General features: G+C 43.1%; 1 protein-coding gene across 6 annotated transcripts in view; it reads right to left on the bottom strand.

Annotated features, from left to right (window-relative positions):
• Nucleotides 1–495: 495 nt before the first annotated feature.
• Nucleotides 496–20,652, bottom strand: part of sgk1 (serum/glucocorticoid regulated kinase 1) — a 100,798-nt gene continuing 80,641 nt past the window's right edge. For 4 of the 6 annotated variants that reach the window (XM_043686298.2, XM_043686304.2, XM_043686308.2 and 1 more), the window contains 12 exons: nucleotides 5,273–5,351; nucleotides 4,844–4,916; nucleotides 4,704–4,753; nucleotides 4,527–4,584; nucleotides 4,336–4,419; nucleotides 4,010–4,141; nucleotides 3,615–3,727; nucleotides 3,321–3,444; nucleotides 2,577–2,672; nucleotides 2,316–2,471; nucleotides 1,847–1,936; nucleotides 496–1,682 (listed from right to left, as the gene is read on the bottom strand). In XM_043686298.2, the coding sequence (XP_043542233.1) occupies nucleotides 1,515–1,682; nucleotides 1,847–1,936; nucleotides 2,316–2,471; nucleotides 2,577–2,672; nucleotides 3,321–3,444; nucleotides 3,615–3,727; nucleotides 4,010–4,141; nucleotides 4,336–4,419; nucleotides 4,527–4,584; nucleotides 4,704–4,753; nucleotides 4,844–4,916; nucleotides 5,273–5,351 (1,223 nt within the window). In that variant the 3' untranslated portion in view covers nucleotides 496–1,514. Of the gene's footprint in view, nucleotides 1,683–1,846; nucleotides 1,937–2,315; nucleotides 2,472–2,576; nucleotides 2,673–3,320; nucleotides 3,445–3,614; nucleotides 3,728–4,009; nucleotides 4,142–4,335; nucleotides 4,420–4,526; nucleotides 4,585–4,703; nucleotides 4,754–4,843; nucleotides 4,917–5,272; nucleotides 5,352–5,632; nucleotides 5,822–7,004; nucleotides 7,349–20,652 lie in introns of those variants that run through there. The other 2 variants (XM_043686318.2, XM_043686313.2) reach the window with 2 other exon arrangements.

Here is a 20,652-nt window from a genome sequence, read left to right as displayed (position 1 = left end):
AAAAGCAAGAGAATAACTAGGGAAAGGGTAAGGCCCATTCAGGATCACAAGAAATGAGCACAATCCTCAATGAATAATTTTGTGTTGGTCTTCACAATGGATGTGGACAATGCAGGTGGTATCGGCTTCAGGGTGATTTCCTATGAAATATTGGATATCAAGAACAGGGAGAGAAAATTTGCTTTTAATTCCCACTGGAAGCCACAGAACCTACAAACAATAGTAGCACATTGAGAGAGATTAAAAAAAAAGTCACGCTCAGAAAATGTGCGTCTCTGCTTTCTTGCAACTCAAGGAAAATGGAGATGTACCCTCAAAAGGTTTGGGTGTTTACCAGTCTCTTTTGCTGACCCAGGAGGAAATGTAAATTTACTGTTTAGGAGTATGCACAGTGAATGTGCTATTGAGAATGTATTTAATGCATGATTGCTTCCTCAATGAAATTTGAAACAGTGGTGGATTAGTTTAACTTAGTACAAAGGTTGAGTGTAAATATATTTTTAAAATAGTTTCACATTTATTGCAAACTCAACCTTAGTTCAGGAATGTGTACATTTCAAAACAAATTAAAATTACAATCTATTTTACAGAAAAATCATTTACATTACTGGTAATGTCTTAAATATACACATTAAAACTAGTGCAACAACAGATCACAACGTACAGATTTCCTTACATATGCACAGCTGAAATGGGATAACCATTAAAATCTGGAATGTTAGAGACAATAATGAAGTTACTTTATACATACAAGGTTACTAGCACATAGAAGCCAGTTGGAAGTTAAGACAGACAGCACAATGGGGCATTTTGGTCCTAGAAACAATTTATAGTTCTACCTATAGCAGCAATGCCTCAAGCATATTGTAGTAAACTATTTTAGAGATTAATTGTGTATATTTGTATGGGTGGAGATGTTAAGTTAAATAGAGACAGCATTGCGACACAACATTTTGTCTTCCTTGTGCGGATGTGATGAATATACCCCATTGTGCAGGATCTGCTGTGTCGATAAAAATCCCTCAAGTCAATGTTTAAACCACAGAAATCATTAGGCCCATGGCCCAGACTGAACCATACTTGCACCATTGTTCACATTTCTATATACTGTGTCACAACCCTTGAACATGACCACTCCAATGCCTTCGGACTTGCTGACTGCAAAAGGCACGTGTACTGAAACAGACTTCAGGCAATCATTGTTTTCAAGTCAGGTTTAAATAAAAAGATCTTGAAATGATGGATGGGTGACAAAAGTTCTCTCTCTATCCCTTTGATTAATGGATTTTTTTTCTGGTGTGTAGCCACACGGCACGTTGAAGCCACCTTCCAAGATCCACATGGCAACAAATGCTCCTTGAACATTTCAGAATCATCTCAGAAATGGAATAGAAGGCCAGGCAGCTGCCAATGAGATGTGTAACTTTCCTTCCAAGCTAAGTTCCATTTCTTGGTAACTGAGCTTCGAGCTCAGTTAAGGTGAACCCCATCAGGCGATTCAATGTGATGATTCACTACAGGAAGGAGTCGAGCGGTGGAGCATATGAAAATCCCAGGAAAGCTTCTGATGCTTCCTTAACACTGGCAGTAATCAGAGCATTATCAGGTGATCTACCAATGGAGTTTGGAACTGGTTCCTCTGTGAACTCTGGATCAAAGTGCTGCAGGTCAGAAGGTCCACTCTACAATAGCCAAAAGGTATAGAGAATTATTATTCAGTTTATATTCTTGCTGTAATTTTAGATGTGATTCACTAGTTTAAGTGAATAATCAAACTTGGGTTGCTTCCTTTGCATTAATCACATCTACTACAGTGGAGCAATTCTGTGAACAATTAATTACTTACCACATTAGGATTAAATGGAGGCGTAAGCTTCTTGGCATTTAAATCAACCCAGTTTATCGGAGAAAAGAAGATGTGGGCCTTGATATCCAGCTGTAGATAGAGGATGTAACAGTCAAAATGACAAAAAAAAGGACTTTAATAGAGAATAGACTGATTTTGTGAAGTAACTTAGTTGGCTCCTCAATTCGGTTTCAAAACAAAGGAGCACAGCAGTCGACCAGGTTCATGAATCCCGTCCAGTTTTAAAAGTACATGCTTTACTCAAATGGCTCACTACATTTACTCAGATGGTGACAAGAATGAAAGAGACCAGTTAACTCCAAATAGAAAGCCCTTTTTCAAAGCATTCCATCTTAGAATCAGCACTTCAGAAATGCAAGGTGCAAACATTTACTCTCAACAGGTAGCTTCTTTGTATAGCCAAAAGAAGGAAAATAGTTTAATCAAAAGAAAATAAACGCATACTTACAAAGTCTGCCTTCGCACCCAGACGCTTTGTTCGGTCTTTTTGCAGCAAGCCCTCCAGCAGGTCCCTAGCAGCATTGGAAATATTCGGTTTCAAAAGTAGTGGCTTGTTCAGAATATTATCATACATCTCAGCCGTGTTTCTGCTATAGAATGGCGGCTAAATCAAAACATAGAAAAGATTATTAATTCACAATAAACTCTAACATTATAAAGCAAGGAAACATCTTGACTGTATGCTTAGCAATGCATAGATGATGCTTACCAAGCCATACAACATCTCATAGAGAACCGCACCCAGGCACCACCAGTCAACTGTTCGGTCATAGGGTTGCTTGTGTAAAACCTCAGGGGCCAAGTACTGTAATAGAATAAATCAAAGGACTATTTAAGCCAATGTGTTTTTTCACAAAACTCTGATACAATACAGATAGGACAGACAAGCTCCATTACAAAAGTCTGTTATTAATAACTTTACAGTCCATTAAAAAAGTGCAGCTTTATGTTGCACATATATAGCTAGAGTTGATTCTAAAGATTTTATTCCCGGGTATATTGCTGGGCATATTCTACAGCACAAGCAGGAACCAAACTAACAATTGTCAATGGTCAGGATTGCATGAGTGCAGCTGTAGAGTGTTTATCAGATCTTTACTATTGGCTGGTACTGGCAACACTGAAGATATTTGGTTTCAAAAGCAGTGGCTTATTCAGAATATTACTGCCATTCATAGCAGTAATAAGAAAAACACATTGCTAACTTAATCAAGACTGGCTAAACATTCCCTGCTGCTTCAAGAAGCACTGAGGAAAAATTAGTTCTTCCTTAATGTATCTTTGTATCTCCAAGGGCATCAACATTTTCTGGTTTATGTTACAGTACATGCACATTGCAAGCATTATTAGTTTAAAATCTTTTCTAAAGGAGATAAAGATTGGACTAGTGATGGGATATAAGTAGAGTTCACACAATGGCCTCTGGGATCCACAGGCTACATGTTTTACTTACCTCAGGTGTGCCACAGAAAGTGCATGTTGTGCCATTTGATTCAATGTTCTCTTTGCATAGACCAAAATCAGTCAGAACAATGTGTCCTTGGCGATCAAGTAAAATATTCTCAGGCTTTAAATCTCTACAAAATAAAAAGAAGAGTGCTACTTACAATTGAGTTATTCTGGTGACTTGAATAAAGTGTGTGGGACAATTAATAAATCTGTTAAATCAGTTTTATTCCTTCAGGATATTAACATAATATTTTACAACTTAATCAGAAGTTTGGTTTCTTCATTCATATCCACTAACCTGTAAACAATGTTAAGAGAATGGAGGTAACCCAGAGCACTGGCAATCTCAGCAGCATAAAACCTTGCTCTTGGTTCCAGGAAACATCGCTCACGCTGGAGGTGGTAAAACAACTACAGAAGAAAGCAAACCAACATAAAAATTAAAATTGGGAAAATAATCCGGTAGGGCACCCTTTTGACAGGAGGAAGTGGCCTGTTACAGCCCATCATCAAACCAGCTCACCTCCCCCTATTCCCACAACTATGTTATAGTTCCCACTCAACAGCTAATTACAGTCCTAAGGACTGCCTTTTACATCCGCTGCTAGATTTTCCCTTTAAAATAAATGTCTTTCACATGGTTGCCATTTGGGACAGGAAATCTGATGCTGCAGTTAGTCCCTTGTGATTTACCTCGCCTCCGTTTATGTAATCCAGGACAAAGTAGAGTTTATCAGCTGTCTGGAATGAATAGTACAGCCCCACTAAGAAAGGGTGCTTCACGTTCTTTAGCAGAACATTGCGCTCCGACATAATGTGTTTCTCCTTAAAATGGAAAAATAAGAGAAATTAGTCATAAACTCAAGTGAATATATATGTTTTTTTTGTTGTTAAAATGGCAAGCTTGATCGAGTTAGTTTGTAGCTGAAAACTCCCCCTACAGGAGAAGAAAATCCCTTGCAACATCCCCAATTCAGTAAGAAGTCTCAGAATTGCTAAATAGTGTCAATTATTTGTACCTCTTTCTTCTTCAAAATTGCCTTTTTCTGCAAGACTTTCACAGCATAAAACTGGTCATCAGACTTGTGTTTCGCTAGGAGAACCTGTTAAAATAAAAGCCACTTATTTATTTGGAGAAACAGATTATAAAAAGAAAGATGATTTTTATCGTTTGCACTTATTTCATTTTAGAAAAAAAAGTGTTACAAACCTTTCCAAAACTTCCTTTTCCAATCACCTTTAGAAAGTTGAAGTCACTTGGCTTTGCCCTATAGGAGAGAGAATGCAAAACATCATGAAACGTTGCAATGGACAGTAAAATCCAATCCACTGAAGATCAGAAATGATTGTTTAAAACTGCAACAAGACCAGGTTCATTGATACCTACTGGGGGTTAGAGGAAGGACCAAGGTTGATCTGGGCTGACATTGGGCTGGGCTGCAAGAGAAGTCAGAGAAAGCAAGTTAACTCGCTGGCGAGGAGTTCATAGAAAGAACAATCAGATCCTTTGATGATCTTCATACTCACCGGAGGAGACGCGCTGTCCCCATTCGCTTCGGTTTCTTTAGGAGTGACGTGTAACATGGCTGGCACTTCTGTGCTGTTTAAAGACAAAATTTACAAACCCCATTAGAGACCGGTTCAGGACCTCCCGCAGGATTTCAGAGCCTGTCCATGAGCGGGCACTCCCGTCTGAATCAGAGTGTGATTTTCAGGAACACAAAGCTTCGTTTGAACGGGTGAAAACCAGCCAGCGACATCTCGGTACACACAGGGGCACTATTGTACACAAGTTAAGCCAAAGCAGCAGGCTCCTGGGCAAATTCCTCCCACCTCTCTCCAATATCCCCTTAAAAGTCTCACATCCAGCTGACGTTACTGACAGCCTCGTCTATAGTGGGGTCTGGGGCCCATGCAACAAGTATTCAGTGATAGAGGAAGGCACGGGATACTTACTGTTTACAGGCGTAGGACTGAGAAGCTGCTATTTTCTGGATGAGATCGTTCAGTCCCATTCGCCTTTGTTTCATAAAAGCTGTAAATAAAACAATACAACGGCTAAGAATGGGAAGCTCAAAAAAATGGAGAAAGACCGGAACAATCGAATCATTTCAGTCGTTTCGTTTTCTTTTGTTGCTGCTTTCTTTGCAAGTTTAAAAATCCATATACGATCAGCATTTAAACGGACCTCTAGAATAAAGCGCATTGCTAAAATTTAAAACTTGGGAATATTAAAATCCAAATATGCACAATTGCAACTTGCAATCATTTGAAATATTAACAAATTAAAATCTTGTGATAGGAAAACAAAATTACCAGTAAGTATTGCGACCACCCCTCTCATTTTGGAATAAGTAAGAGTAGATCCCGAGGAACTGGATTTAACAGTCATGGTTTACAAGCTGATCGCTTTAATGGGGAGGTTTGCGCCTGAAAGTCCCGGTAAGATCCTTGCCCAGGAAGAGTTTGCAGATTGTGAGAAGCAGCGAGTGCGCTCTGGGCTGGATATATATACAGTATGCACACAGGAGACTGATCTGGGGGCGGTGGTATGTGAGCAATGTAGCGGAGCCGGGCGGTCCTGACCTCTCTCTCTGAGTCAGCCTGTCACTATCACTCACTCACCCCGGGCTTCCTCCCGGAACGCCAGCGTCACACGAATGCAAACACCAGCCAGCACAAACTTCGCTATTTTTCCAGAACTGTCGCGAATGGCTGGGAACACCACCCCCCCCCCCCCCCCCCGGTGCTACAATACCACCCGCTCTCTATCAGCTCACCCCTCAGTGCCCAAATAACGGCGCAAACTTGTGAAATGTGCCGACTGTGTGCGTACACACACGCGATATGTTCAACGATATTAGCCACAGCATCAAACTTAGCTGGGTCTTTTTCTTTGCATTTTCAGATGTTACTGTAGTTCAATCTTCTCAATATCGACAGAATGAAGCAGAACTGGGCGGAAGGGGGGTGGGGATGGGGTAAGGAGGTAAATGTGTCGTCAAATGGCTAGTAATGATAGAGGAATGCTCAGGGGAAGAAAAAATTCCCATTGTAAATACCAGCTGGTGCTAACTTTCTGTTCCTTAAAACAATTTGTAAAGTTACAATTGACGACTGATTCAGGTCCTCCCAGAATCTGTGAGGGACCCTTCACAGACTGGAATTACAGTTTGGGACTGAACGGCTCACACAAAACCACTGGTATCAAAACTTCATTCGTAAAACAGGCAGAATCACAGATTAGACCAGGTTAAAACTTGAGTGCTCACTTCAGAAACACAAAGAAGTTTTGCACGGACTCTAATTGTAGTATAAAACACATCGGGGCGAATCATGTTTACAGTTCAGATCAAATCCAAAAGATCAATTCGGCAACTGAAATAGTTGCAAATCACACATTCCCAAGCAAGTATTTCCTCCCACAACGTTCAGTTTATTAGCCCTGCTGACTTTCGACGTGGCAAATCTGGAAGCTTCGTTATCCGTCACTCACTCTCAGCCTATTCCCCCTTCCGTGGAACCGCCACAAGCAGCTCTTTAACACTGGGTCAAGGGGTGGCGAAGCTAGGACCGCGTCCAACAATCTTTTCCAACTCCAGGCGTTCTCCCCTGCCCTTGGACACAAACACTAGGTACAGTTACTACAGTCAAACGCGCTCCCAGCTGGGAAAGAAAAAAATCTAACCTGTGAAAGAGATCTTCTCGGTTAAAGTTTTCATGGCCTTCCTGGCTGCTTAAGGCTCCCCACACAATCCAATGGCAACTGACAGAAAGCTCGCTGGCAGAGGGTGGTTTAATATAGAGACGAGGTGCCTACAATTAAATTTTAATTTACATAGATAACTTATCACGGTGCGTGGCTTATAAATTCCACAACGTGAGGGCTTGATTACTTTACCAATGATTAAACATGACATGCACTGGACCTTTGGCTGCTTTTGGAGCATTTCATTTGGATAGCTTCAGAGTTGTCCGCAGGCCGTGTTTTCAGTCCGATTCGGTTTTACATTGAAGTGGGAGGGGAATGAGCTGATTCTGATTGAGGTGTGTTCGCGCCACTTGGGTGTCGGCAGCAGTCAATAGAGACAGAGGCTGCGGTGGCGCCAATATTCCCTCCACTTGCAGGACATCGGGCACCGAGGCAGTTGCGTGGAAGGGACTTGTTGAGACTGCTTCCTAGGGACCGGATACCTTTAGGGTGGAGGAGGCGCCCCCTGCTAATTCCTGGCATCCACCCTGGGTTTCCTTCAAGGAAGATGGTGGGACAGAAACGGCGCTAAATTCAGAGCGACCTTTTTTGTGATTTGCAACGATCTTGTCTGTGGTGCCCCTTCATTTTGTTTTGAACGATTGCAGCATTTTCTATGATTAATTGTTCATTGCAACAACACTTGAATATTCACACAGGCTCCTCGTTGTGCCACAGCAGTTAATCACAGGAAATACTTGAACCCTGCGTGGCAGTATAAAATGTACTAGTCAACCAGTTCCTCAGTAACGGTGGAAATATTTTCTTGACCACTCTGCAGTAAGGAGGTCAAGTCTCCTATAAACAGCACTTACCCCTAACGTGAATTAAAATCTTCACATATAATTAAACATACTTATAGAATAAAGAGATGACAACAAACAATTCAGAGATAACAATCTGACCTCCAGCAAACAAACAAAATTAATGTATGAATTATCTGGGTTCAAAGTTCAGGATTTGTTAATTCACATGAATCCATAGGACAATTACCTTGTAATCACTCCTGGGTTTCTGCATGTTTATAGAATATCTTGATTAACACATTGCCCCAATAATATTTGATTCAAATAGTTAAATATCAAACTGAACAGTTACACCTGACTGAGAGATTGTAATGCCCTAAAGTTTTTATTCAGTACTCATGTAGAATCAATCATTTGAGAATGAACATGTGGGAACTTGGGAATAGGCCATTTAACCTGTGGAAATTGTTCCACTATTAAACAAAATCAGAGTTGCTAGCCAATTTGACCCAAATCCATATACCTACTTTTGTCTCATTTCCCTTAACTTATTTGGTTAACAGTTTTAAGGTTGACAATTGATTCAGCATCAGTTGCTGCCTGAAAGAGAAGCTTTCAAATTTCTACCATGGAGTCCTAGTCATAGAGTCATGCAGCATGGAAACAGACCCTTTGGTCCAACCAGTCCATGCCAAATATAATCCCAAACTAAACTAGTCCCACCTGCCTGTTCCTGACCCATATCCCTCCAAACGTTTACTATTCATGTACCGATCCAAATGTCTTTTAAATTTTGTAATTTTACCCACATCCACCAATGCCTCAGGAAGTTTATTCAACACATGAACCATCCTCTGTGTAAAAATTGAGCTGAAAATGTGTTGCTGGAAAAGCGCAGCAGGTCAGGCAGCATCCAGGGAACAGGAGAATCGACGTTTCGGGCATAAGCCCTTCTTCAGGAATCCTGCTGCGCTTTTCCAGCAACACATTTTCAGCTCTGATCTCCAGCATCTGCAGACCTCACTGTCTCCTCTGTGTAAAAATTGCCCCTCATGTCTTTTTTAAATTAGGGCAATTAGAGTGGGCGGCACGGTGGCACAGTGGTTAGCATTGCTGCCTCACAGCGCCAGAGACCCGGGTTCAATTCCCCCCTCAGGCGACTGACTGTGTGGAGTTTGTACCTTCTCCCCGTGTCTGTGTGGGTTTTCTCCGGGTGCTCCGGTTTCCTCCCACAATCCAAAGATGTGCAGGTCAGGTGAATTGGCCATGCTAAATTGCCCGTAGTGTTAGGTAAGGGGTAAATGTAGGGGTATGGGTGGGTAACGCTTCGGCGGGTCGGTGTGGACTTGTTGGGCCGAAGGAGAAAGTGAGGTCTGCAGATGCTGGAGATCAAAGTTGAAACTTTATTGCTGGAACAGCACAGCAGGTCAGGCAGCATCCAGGGAACAGGAGATTCGACGTTTCGGGCACAGGCCCTTCTTCAGGAATGAGCAGAGAGTGTTCAGCAGGAGAAGATAAAAGGTAGGGAGGAGGGACTTGGAGGAGGGGCCTTGGAAATGTGATAGGTGGAAAGAGGTCAAGGTGAGGGTGATAGGTCGGAGTAGGATGGAGGCGGAGAGGTCAAGAAGAAGACTGCAGGTCAGGAAGGCGGTGCCGGGCTGGAGGGATTCGGCTGAGACAAGGTGGGGGGAGGGGGGATGAAGAAACTGGTGAAGTCCAAGTTCATCCCCTGTGGTTGGAGGGTTCCCAGTCGGAAGATAAGACGCTCCTCCTCCGACCGTCGCGTTGTTGTGGTTTGGCGGTGGATGAGTCCAATGACCGCCAAACCACAACAACGCGACGGTCGGAGGAGGAGCGTCTTATCTTCCGACTGGGAACCCTCCAACCACAGGGGATGAACTTGGACTTCACCAGTTTCTTCATCCCCCCTCCCCCCACCTTGTCTCAGCCGAATCCCTCCAGCCCGGCACCGCCTTCCTGACCTGCAGTCTTCTTCTTGACCTCTCCGCCTCCATCCTACTCCGACCTATCACCCTCACCTTGACCTCTTTCCACCTATCACATTTCCAACGCCCCTCCTCCAAGTCCCTCCTCCCTACCTTTTATCTTCTCCTGCTGAACACTCTCTGCTCATTCCTGAAGAAGGGCCTGTGCCCGAAACGTCGAATCTCCTGTTCCCTGGATGCTGCCTGACCTGCTGTGCTGTTCCAGCAATAAAGTTTCAACTTTGTTGGGCCGAAGGGCTTGTTTCCACACTGTAATCTAATCTAATCTAAATCTCTCTCCTTTCATCTTGGACATGCATCCCCTAGTCTTCAAGTCCTCCATCCTAGGGAAAAGACAACTGCCAAAAAGTGTATCAAATTGTTTCCTGACTTCATGCCTGAAAGGTGTGATACCAAATTTTAGACAATGCCTTACAGTCCCTACATTTCTCAACTACTGTAAATTGTTACAATCTATACTAATTATTCTGTGAATCTGTTGAAAGCTTCAATCAAGTCATCCCTTGAATTTCTAAATTCCAGTGAATCCAACTCTTATTTCCCCAATCTCTCCTTGTAATTCAGACCCAGTATCATTCCAGTAACTCTGTGCTCCTGTGCCTCCAAGACCAATTCATCATTTGCAGGCAGTGAAACTCAGAACTGCTCACATTATTCCAGGTATTCTCTAACTAGGGTGTTGCGGAGCCAAAATATGACTTCTATTGACCTTTACTTTAATCCCTTAAATACAAAGGCCAGTGTTCCATGAATCTTTTTGATGAATTTTTGTACCTGTTCATGAAATTTTAATAATCTAAGTAAGTGGTTCTTCAATTGTCTTTAAACTTCTACAGATTTTTTTAGCCTTTCACTTTATTTTACTGTATTCTGGAAGGTTGTCTAAATGTTCGATTTAGTTACACCACAGAAATCTCCTTAATAGAATGTGTTTTTGTATACAGGATATTTTTGACAGTGTTCAGTAGCTAAATACATGCACAGTTTCATCTTCGTACTGGAGTTGGTTGGAAGTACAAAACGTTGTTGCTTTTGGCTACTGAGGCTACTAAGTGAAAGCTCCCCTACTGGTTTTAGTAGGGAATTGCACCATCTGGTGTGGTAAAGAAAATAAAGGTAGCACTTGCAAAACATGAGATGAACAATCAGATAATCTGTTTTTAATGGTGTTGAGTGAGAGGAAAATGCTGTTTTCAACCAGGGAGAACTTGTTTTTGTTCTCCTTCAATCGTGCTAATGGGATCTTTTACTTGAGTTGGCAGAACAGATTTTAGTTTCAGGTTTTTGATCTGAAAGGTGACAAGCTCTGCAATGCCATGGGAGTGTCAAACTGGATCATGTAGTTTAGTTCTTAATGCATTTAAACCAATACCTCTAGGTCAGAAGCAAACTGTTGCTAACTGAGTCAAGCTAGGGCTCTATGATTTAATCCATTTAGATTGAAATGGGTCTGTTTGTGCTGAATTAGCTAACCTCAGCTAGACCTGTAGAGTGGGCACTATGACTGGATGGAGCATTCCTAAGCATGAGCAGGGAAAATAGCCCAGATATTTGTAGTTGGGAAAAATGTTCAAGTTCATTATAGAAGATGCAGTAGCAGAGCACTTGGAAAATAGAGACAGGACTGCATAGAATCAGCATGGATTTATAAAAGGGAAGTGATACTTAACAAATTTGCTAGAGTTTTTTGAGGATGTAACTAATAGAGTAGATAAGGGGGAGCCAGTGGATGTAGTTTAATTGGGTTTTCAGAGGCATTTGATAAGGCCCCACATAAGAGATTAGCGTGTAAAATTAAAGTGCATGGGATTGAAGGACATGTACTGAAATGGTTGACAGACCGGAAGCAAAGATTAGGAATAAACGGGTCTTTTTCCAAGTGGCAGGCTATGATTGGTACTGCAAGGATTAGTGCTTGAACCATGGCTATTTTCAATATATAATAATGATTTAGATGAGGAAATCAAGTGTCATATCTCCAAGGTTGCAGAAGAAGCAAAACTGGGTAGGGTGATGCTGCAAGAAGGATGCAGAGAAGCTTCTCTGTGATTTGGACAAGTAAATGGGCAAATATGTGGCAGATGCAGCATAATGTGGATAAATATGAGATTGGGCATGAGCCCCTCTTCAGGAAGGGGTCATGCCTGAAACGTCGATTCTCCTGCCCCTTGGATGCTGCCTGACCTGCTGCACTTTTCCAGCAACACATTTTCAGCTCTGATCTCCAGCATCTGCAGTCCTCACTTCCTCATAAATGTGAGATTATCTACTTTGGTAGCAAATACAGGTAGGTAGATTATTATCTGAATGGCGATAAACTGGGGAAAAAGGTGGTGCAACAGGACTAGAGTATCTTCACTGAAAGCAAGCACGGAGGTTCAGCAAGCAATGAGAAAGGCAAAATATATGTTGGCCTTCATAGCGAGAGGTTTCAAGTACAGGAGTAGGGATGTCTTGCTGTAACTGTGCGGGCATTAGTAAGACCTCACCTCGAATGTAGTGTGCAGTCCTGGTCTCCTTATCTGAGGAAGGATTTTCTGGCCATTGAGTGAGTGCAAAGTAGGTTTTACCAGACTGATTTCTGACATGGCAGGTCTGGTGTACGGGGAGGGACTCAATCACTATAATTTTGAAGACTGAGGGGGCGATCTCTTAGAAACCCTGTAAAATTGTAGAATGACTAGACAGGTAGATGTAAGAATGATATTCTTGATGACTGAGAAGTCCAGAACCAATGGTCACGGTCTAAGGAAAAGGGATAGGCCTTTTAGGACAGAGATGAGGAGAAATGTCTTACCCAGCAAGTGGTGAGCCTGTGGAATTATCTGCCATAGAAAACTAGTGGGGCCAAAACATTGAAGACTTTCAAGACATTCTTAGGATTAAAGGGATCAAAAGATGTGGGGGGAGAGCAGCAACAGGAAACTGAATTAGATGATCTGATATGATCGTATTGAATGGCAAGCAAGCTTTAAGGGTCAAATAGCCTACTTCTGTTTCTATATCTTTATAGAAGATGTTTTTATATCTTTGTTCTTGATCAATATCCTGCAGCTTGGTGTTGGAACTAAAGACATGTAAATTTAAATTGGGCACAACACCAAGCCTATTTTTGACAACCCACAATGTTCATTTTCCATACTTACAAAAAGAAGAGTCATTTGATAAAGCTCTAGGTTGGGTTTTGCTTTACCAAGAATTTTACCCCAAGATGAATTATCACTTTCATGAGAAAAAGCAAGAGGAGAAAATATACAGAGAAATTTGAAGAGAAGAAAGATAATCTCCAAAACCCAAAATGAAATTATAACTCTGTAACATCTTATGTAGCAGTTAATCTTTTTACAATGTATGCTGTAGAGTTTATGATTTATTTTATATTAGCATTTGGTGCCATGGACACAGACTGTTATTCTGTTCCAAGTGGTGACAATGACTATCCTCTTAAGGTTCACTGTCTACTCTTCACTAAATTATGAAGCACCCAAAGAAAATACAGAGCAGACACTTTTATATAATATGCTACTTTTTTCAACAAACTCTTGAATTTCTTTACATGATGGAGACATTTATCTGCCAGTAGTTAAGATTAATTTCAGCATTAACCTTCCTAATAACTTTCTTTGGATTTTTCATTATCATCATGGGCGGCATGGTGGTACAGTGGTTAGCACTGCTGCCTCACAGCGCAAGGGACCTGGGTTCAATTCCTACCTCAAGCAACTGTCTGTTGTGGAGTTTGCACATTCTCCCTGTGTCTGTGTGGGTTTCGTCTGAGTGCTCCGGTTTCCTCCCACAATCCAAAGATGCGCAGGTTAGGTGAATTGGCCATGCTAAATTGCCTGTAGTGTTAGGTGAAGGGGTAAATGTAGGGGAATGGGTCTGGGTGGGTTGCTCTTCGGCGGGTTGGTGTGGACTTGTTGGGCCTGTTTCCACACTGTAAGTAATCTAATCATTAAGATTCCAACCACTGGGTTTTTGTTTCAAGTTTGTTTTGTCTTCATGTTGACCTTAGCTTTTCACCAATTGCACTGTGTAAAATCTTTTGTTTCAATTTCAATTTTCTCACATCAGATTCCAACAATAGAAATTTCTTTGGATGACCATTGACAAGTCTCTGTGATAATTCTTCACCTGTTCCAATATGTTTCCATTAAAGTCCCTTCTGTTAAGATTTGACAAAAAATGCTAATAATACTCACACCCCAAGAACGGATCCCTTTTTTTAAAAAGTCACACGATAGGTATTAAAAATTCATTAAAAACAAAACAAACTGCCTCCAACACATTTCTCAGTTTTCCCCATACCCGACACACCTACAACTTTCATCTTATCTGTAACAGTCCGATCTGGAGTAGAACTGATACAGTAATGAATTAAAATACCCTTCTCTGAGAATTATCAAATTATGTAGCATATACTGGCACCACAACAGCCAACTTAATGTTTAACTATTGAATGCTGTTTTGATTGTCCGTCACCAGTGAGTGGAATCCAAACTCATCTGTATTTACCATACAATGCTCACCTGCCTAGTTGCGGTTCTTCATTCAACAGTTTTCTGTGAAGTATCCTTCATTTAACACAGGATCTACAGTATTTACATCGTTTCTTACTCTACATACCAGATGACCCTAGTAAGGATGCAGCAAAATGACTTTGGGGTGCTTGCTGTGTTTTATTAATAATTTAGAATAAATAGAATTACAAAAAAGTGAACTAAGCCCAGGAGGGGCTGCAGACTTAACTCTCTGCACTACAACAACAATGTGCATATTTTGCACAGAAAAATCATGGAGCACTGCAGGGTTATAATTTTTAAAAGTTGCAATTCAATATGTTGTACCGTCAGAAAATATTTCTTGAATAGCCTTGAAGGGATATCAGTAGTGATCACCTTAAGGCTAGTGTTGGTATTCAACATGGAAGTAGCTGTGGCTGGCAGCAGTCTGCTACTCGCAGCTCTACTTTCAGCTTAAACACATTTTAAGTACTTGCTTAGTAGGTTGCATCCTGCAACAGTCCTTTTCGGGACCCCTATTAATCAGTTTTTCTGCATGCAACTGGTATGGCTCAACACAAGGTGAACTAATACTTCAATGAGACCCTTAAACCACAGTTGGGTCTCTATTTGTGATAGTATAGAGTGTATCACCTATTTTGGGCATAGGCACTATGTACCAGTTTTCTTAGAGTTGGTGGATGATCGAACTGGCTAATACACCAATGTGGAGGCTTAGGGTGTGATCCAGGAAGGGACATTATCTGGATGAATTTCTAAATTGAAAAGTTTGATTTCTTTTTAGAAGTAGAAATTCATCTTTCAGTTTACTTCTGTATCTTATGATCAGCGACCATAATTCCCGACAATTTTAGCTATCCTTTACTGGCAGGAAATTAAACACAAAAACTCAAAACTATAAACCAACCCCTTGCTGCATCTGCTTTCTACTCCAGTTGTAATTTGGAATTGCTACACTTGTATCCAGGAAGATGTGACTTGGCCACAAGTACTAATTATTTGGTTAATGCACTTACATTGTTTTATGTGGAATAAGGTCCCTTCTTTGGGATATCTTATTTAGCACCTAACCTGCATTGACCCTTCAGTGTAGTACGAGGAGAGTGCTGCATTGTTGAAGGCGATGACTTTTGAATGAAATTTAAATTGAGGCCCTGTCCTCCCCTCAGATGATATAAATCCCAGGGTCTGATCAAAAAAAAGCGTCAAGGAGTTCTCCTTGGTGACCAGGACAACATTTATCCCTTAACTAATACTGAAAAAGAGCAATTAAAAGAGATGTTGGGTTATTTAACTTCATTGTTGTTTCTGAGAGCTTGCTGCACAGAATTTAGGCTACCGTGTTTCTCAAGTTACAGTTCAGTTAGGAAATTAGTTTCCTAAATTACAGAACCTCTTCAAAAAATGCTTCATTATCTGCAAAGAGCTTGGACATGTGCTGAGATTACAAAAAGTCTCTGTAAATGAAAATAATTATTTTCTCCGACTCAATAAAAAGAGGAAGACATTGGGACAATTTTGCAGGAGGGAGACTGGAAATTTGTTATATTGACTGGAAATTTGTTATATTGACTGGAAATTTGTTATATTGACTGGAAATTTGTCAATATTTTTAAGCTCAGATATACAACCAGGTTTATCCTTGGTTCCAAGGGAAATTCCATTGTCTTGGCTAAGTAAATGGCGAGGAAATATACAACGTGGAGAACGGTTAGAGGCAGGCAAACTGGGATTTTCTTCCAGTGGGGGATGTTACTTAGGGTGACACCCCAAATCCACTTTGGTTCTGCTTTTATAATTTGCCCCAAACATTAAGGTCTGGGGATGAACATATCTCATACATGCCTCTGGAACTTTGAAAGCCAACGTTGGGCAAGAGCTGTGAATGTGGCATTATTGGGTACATTTAGCAATTCTCAGAAGCCTGAATACCTTGCTTGGGACTTGGGATTACTGAAACCCCAACTTCTGTGAGCTCTGCTATGAGGAGAAAGTGAGGTCTGCAGATGCTGGAGATCAGAGCTGAAAATGTGTTGCTGGAAAAGCGCAGCAGGTCAGGCAGCATCCAGGGAACAGGAGATTCGACGTTTCGGGCATGAGCCCTTCTTCAGGAATGAGGAAAGTTTGTCCAGCAGGCTAAGATAAAAGGTAGGGAGGAGGGACTTGGGGGAGGGGTGTCGGAAATGTGATAGGTGGAAAGAGGTCAAGGTGAGGGTGATAGGTCAGACTGGGGTGGGGGCGGAGAGGTCGGGAAGAAGATTGCAGGTTAGGAAGGCAGTGCTGAATTCGATGGATTAGACTGAGACAAGGTGGGGGGAGGGGAAATGAGGAAACTGGTGAAATCCGAGTTCATCCCTTGTGGTTGGAGGGTTCCTAGGCGGAAGATGAGGCGCTCTTCCTCCAACCGTCGTTTTGTTGTGGTCTGGCGATGGAGGAGTCCAAAGACCTGCATATCCTTGGTGGAGTGGGAGGGGGAATTGAAATGTTGAGCCACAGGGTGGTTGGGTTGGTTGGTCCAGGAGTCCCAGAGGTGTTCTCGAAACGCTCCGCAAGTAGCCGGCCTGTCTCCCCAATATAGAGGAGGCCACATCGGGTGCAGAGGATGCAATAGATGATGTGTGTGGAGGTGCAGGTGAATCTGTGGTGGATATGGAAGTTTCCTTTGGGGCCTTGGAGGGAGGTGAGGGGGAAGGTGTGGGCGCAAGTCTTGCACCTCCTGCTGTTGCAGGGGAAGGTGCTGGGAGTGGAGGTTGCGTTGGTGGGGGGTGTGGACCTGACGAGGGAGTCATGGAGGGAGTGGTCTTTACGGAATGCTGATAGGGGAGGGGAGGGAAATATATCCTTGGTGGTGGGGTCCGTTTGGAGGTGGCGGAAATGACGGCGGATGATGCGCTGAACATGGAGATTGGTGGGGTGGTAGGTGAGGACCAGTGGGGTTCTGTCCTGGTGGCGGTTGGAGGGGCGGGGCTCAAGGGCGGAGGAGCGGGAAGTGGAAGAGATGCGGTGGAGGGCATCGTCGACCACGTTCGGGGGGAAATGGCGGTCCTTGAAGAAGGAGGCCATCTGGGTTGTGCGTTTTTGGAACTGGTCCTCTTGGGAGCAGATGCAGCGGAGTCGAAGGAATTGGGAGAATGGGATGGCGTTTTTATAGGGGGCAGGATGGGAGGAGGTGTAGTCCAGGTAGCTGTGGGAGTCGGTCGGTTTGTAGTAGATGTCCGTGTTGAAAATTCACCTGGACAGTCTCAGATTCCTCCCTCCCCTTCCTCGACCTTTCTATTTCTATCTCAGGCGACCAAATTCGTAGGATATGTGGAACAATCCATCTTCCGCAACTACACTGGCCCCACCCCCCACCTTTTCCTCCGCTACATCGATGACTGTATCGGCGCCGCCTCGTGCTCCCACGAGGAGGTTGAACAGTTCATCCACTTCACCAACACCTTCCACCCCGACCTCAAATTCACCTGGACAGACTCAGATTCCTCCCTCCCCTTCCTCGACCTTTCTATTTCTATCTCAGGCGACCGAATCAACACGGACATCTACTACAAACTGACCGACTCCCACAGCTACCTGGACTACACCTCCTCCCATCCTGCCCCCTGTAAAAACGCCATCCCATTCTCCCAATTCCTTCGACTCCGCCGCATCTGCTCCCAGGAGGACCAGTTCCAAAAACGCACAACCCAGATGGCCTCCTTCTTCAAGGACCGCAATTTCCCCCCCAACGTGGTCGACGATGCCCTCCACCGCATCTCTTCCACTTCCCGCTCCTCCGCCCTTGAGTTCCCGCCCCTCCAACCGCCACCAGGACAGAACCCCACTGGTCCTCACCTACCACCCCACCAATCTCCATGTTCAGCGCATCATCCGCCGTCATTTCCGCCACCTCCAAACGGACCCCACCACCAAGGATATATTTCCCTCCCCTCCCCTATCAGCATTCCGTAAAGACCACTCCCTCCGTGACTCCCTCGTCAGGTCCACACCCCCCCACCAACCCAACCTCCACTCCCGGCACCTTCCCCTGCAACCGCAGGAGGTGCAAGACTTGCGCCCACACCTCCCCCTTCACCTCCCTCCAAGGCCCCAAAGGAAATTTCCATATCCACCACAGATTCACCTGCACCTCCACACACATCATCTATTGCATCCTCTGCACCCGATGTGGCCTCCTCTATATTGGGGAGACAGGCCGGCTACTTGCGGAGCGTTTCAGAGAACACCTCTGGGACACCCGGACCAACCAACCCAACCACCCTGTGGCTCAACATTTCAATTCCCCCTCCCACTCCACCAAGGATATGCAGGTCTTTGGACTCCTCCATCGCCAGACCACAACAAAACGACGGTTGGAGGAAGAGCGCCTCATCTTCCGCCTAGGATCCCTCCAACCACAAGGGATGAACTCGGATTTCACCAGTTTCCTCATTTCCCCTCCCCCCACCTTGTCTCAGTCTAATCCATCGAATTCAGCACCACCTTCCTAACCTGCAATCTTCTTCCCGACCTCTCCGCCCCCACCCCAGTCTGACCTATCACCCTCACCTTGACCTCTTTCCACCTATCACATTTCCGACACCCCTCCCCCAAGTCCCTCCTCCCTACCTTTTATCTTAGCCTGCTGGACAAACTTTCCTCATTCCTGAAGAAGGGCTTATGCCTGAAATGTCGATTCTCCTGTTCACTGGATGCTGCCTGACCTACTGTGCTTTTCCAGCAACACATTTTGAGCTCTGCTATTAGTCTACTGTAGGTCCAAAGCACTAGAAAATTGGTCTTTGATCCTCTAATAAACTCCTTTATTTACTTGAAGGGATACCACAAGCATCCAGGGTCTCTTTTTCTTCAAGGAGAAAGTGAGGTCTGCAGATGCTGGAGATCAGAGCTGAAAATGTGTTGCTGGAAAAGCGCAGCAGATCACTGTAAAGAAGGGCTTATGCCCGAAACGTCGATTCTCCTGTTCCCTGGATGCTGCCTGACCTGCTGCGCTTTTCCAGCAACACATTTTCACCTCTTTTTCTTCAACACAATCTTGATGCCCAATTACTTTCAGGAGGTGCAGGAGCTGCTAAACTATCCACCTCCTATGTAAGAGTAAACAGCCCTGTTACATGGTTACAGTGACAGGGATTTAAATCTAATATTTTGATGGCCCCATCCCTAGGATTTGGGATGATCGGCTGCAGTCAAAGCTACAGCTGGAAGTCCTGCCTACTGCTTCACTTCAACCCCTTAATAAGGGAGCTGCCAAATTTCCACTGCAAACTACTTAAATGACCAACATGTCTGAAATGCTAACACTTCCCATCATTTCTCAGCACGATCTATTTTCTTCAGCAATCTCAAATGAATTTGTGATATGGTGAGAACAATTTCATCTGGCACATTTCCATTTGACATGGGAAAGTGTTAATGTGCTCATCAGATGTGAGAAAGTTCCTGACCTGTCCAGGACGTGTGGGAAAGTGACGTAGTGGCGAAGTATGAGAAACTGTCCAACAAAACCAGGACGTGTGGGAAAGTGACTGTGTGACGTGTGTGTCGAGCACAAAGCATGCTGGCTGATTCAAATTTCACATTCTCAATAAAATAACTAACCAAGCTCACCACCTGGAAACAAAAAACTATCATCTCCTAATTTGCTAAACCAATTTGACCAAAGGCCCGTCATTAAGACCACTAATCAGATGTCTAAAAAGAAATTCAAATTCTATTGAGCTCGAACATTGTTTTCTCATCCAACGAACTACAGTTTGAAACAATATCAATATATTTAATATATAAAATATTCAGCAAATAAATGTTGTCATTTAAAACTTTTATGAAATGAATCTCTAAATTACTTGGTTCTTTTTTTAATACGTCCTGTGCCTTTTCTCTAAGAAATGCCACCCTTATCTGAATGGGTCAGGTTTATCAACAGCACTGACTTTGGAGCTGGGATTTAGTACCTAATATTCTTTGTGTCCCCAATCTCAGTATTAGATTTGTTCAAATGTTTAGAGTTCTACCAGACACCCTATCATGATTTCTGTGATCATTCTCTCCATTAACAGAACATGGCTACTATCAGCCTGTAGAGTGGCTTATTCCCCTATTGGTTTAATAGCCTTCTCTACTGTCACGTAGCTATATAATTCTTTGTCCTGAAAAGATGCTAATTGTAAAGGAGCAATGATAAACATGTAAAATGTTGACTTCTGGCCAGTCTGTTTCCATATTGCTCGATCTGACAAATTGCACTCTTTCCCGACACCAATGCTCAGGCTCTTCAATAATCTCTGTTTCCAAACTCCAGTTCCCTTAG

Source organism: Chiloscyllium plagiosum, unplaced genomic scaffold (assembly GCF_037043375.1).
Source record: "Chiloscyllium plagiosum isolate Xiang-an unplaced genomic scaffold, Cpla_swu_hap1 HiC_scaffold_3, whole genome shotgun sequence".
In the NCBI taxonomy this organism is placed as follows: Eukaryota; Metazoa; Chordata; class Chondrichthyes; order Orectolobiformes; family Hemiscylliidae; genus Chiloscyllium; species Chiloscyllium plagiosum.
Note: the sequence above shows the minus strand (reverse complement) of the source record. Positions and strands in the feature narration are given on the sequence as shown.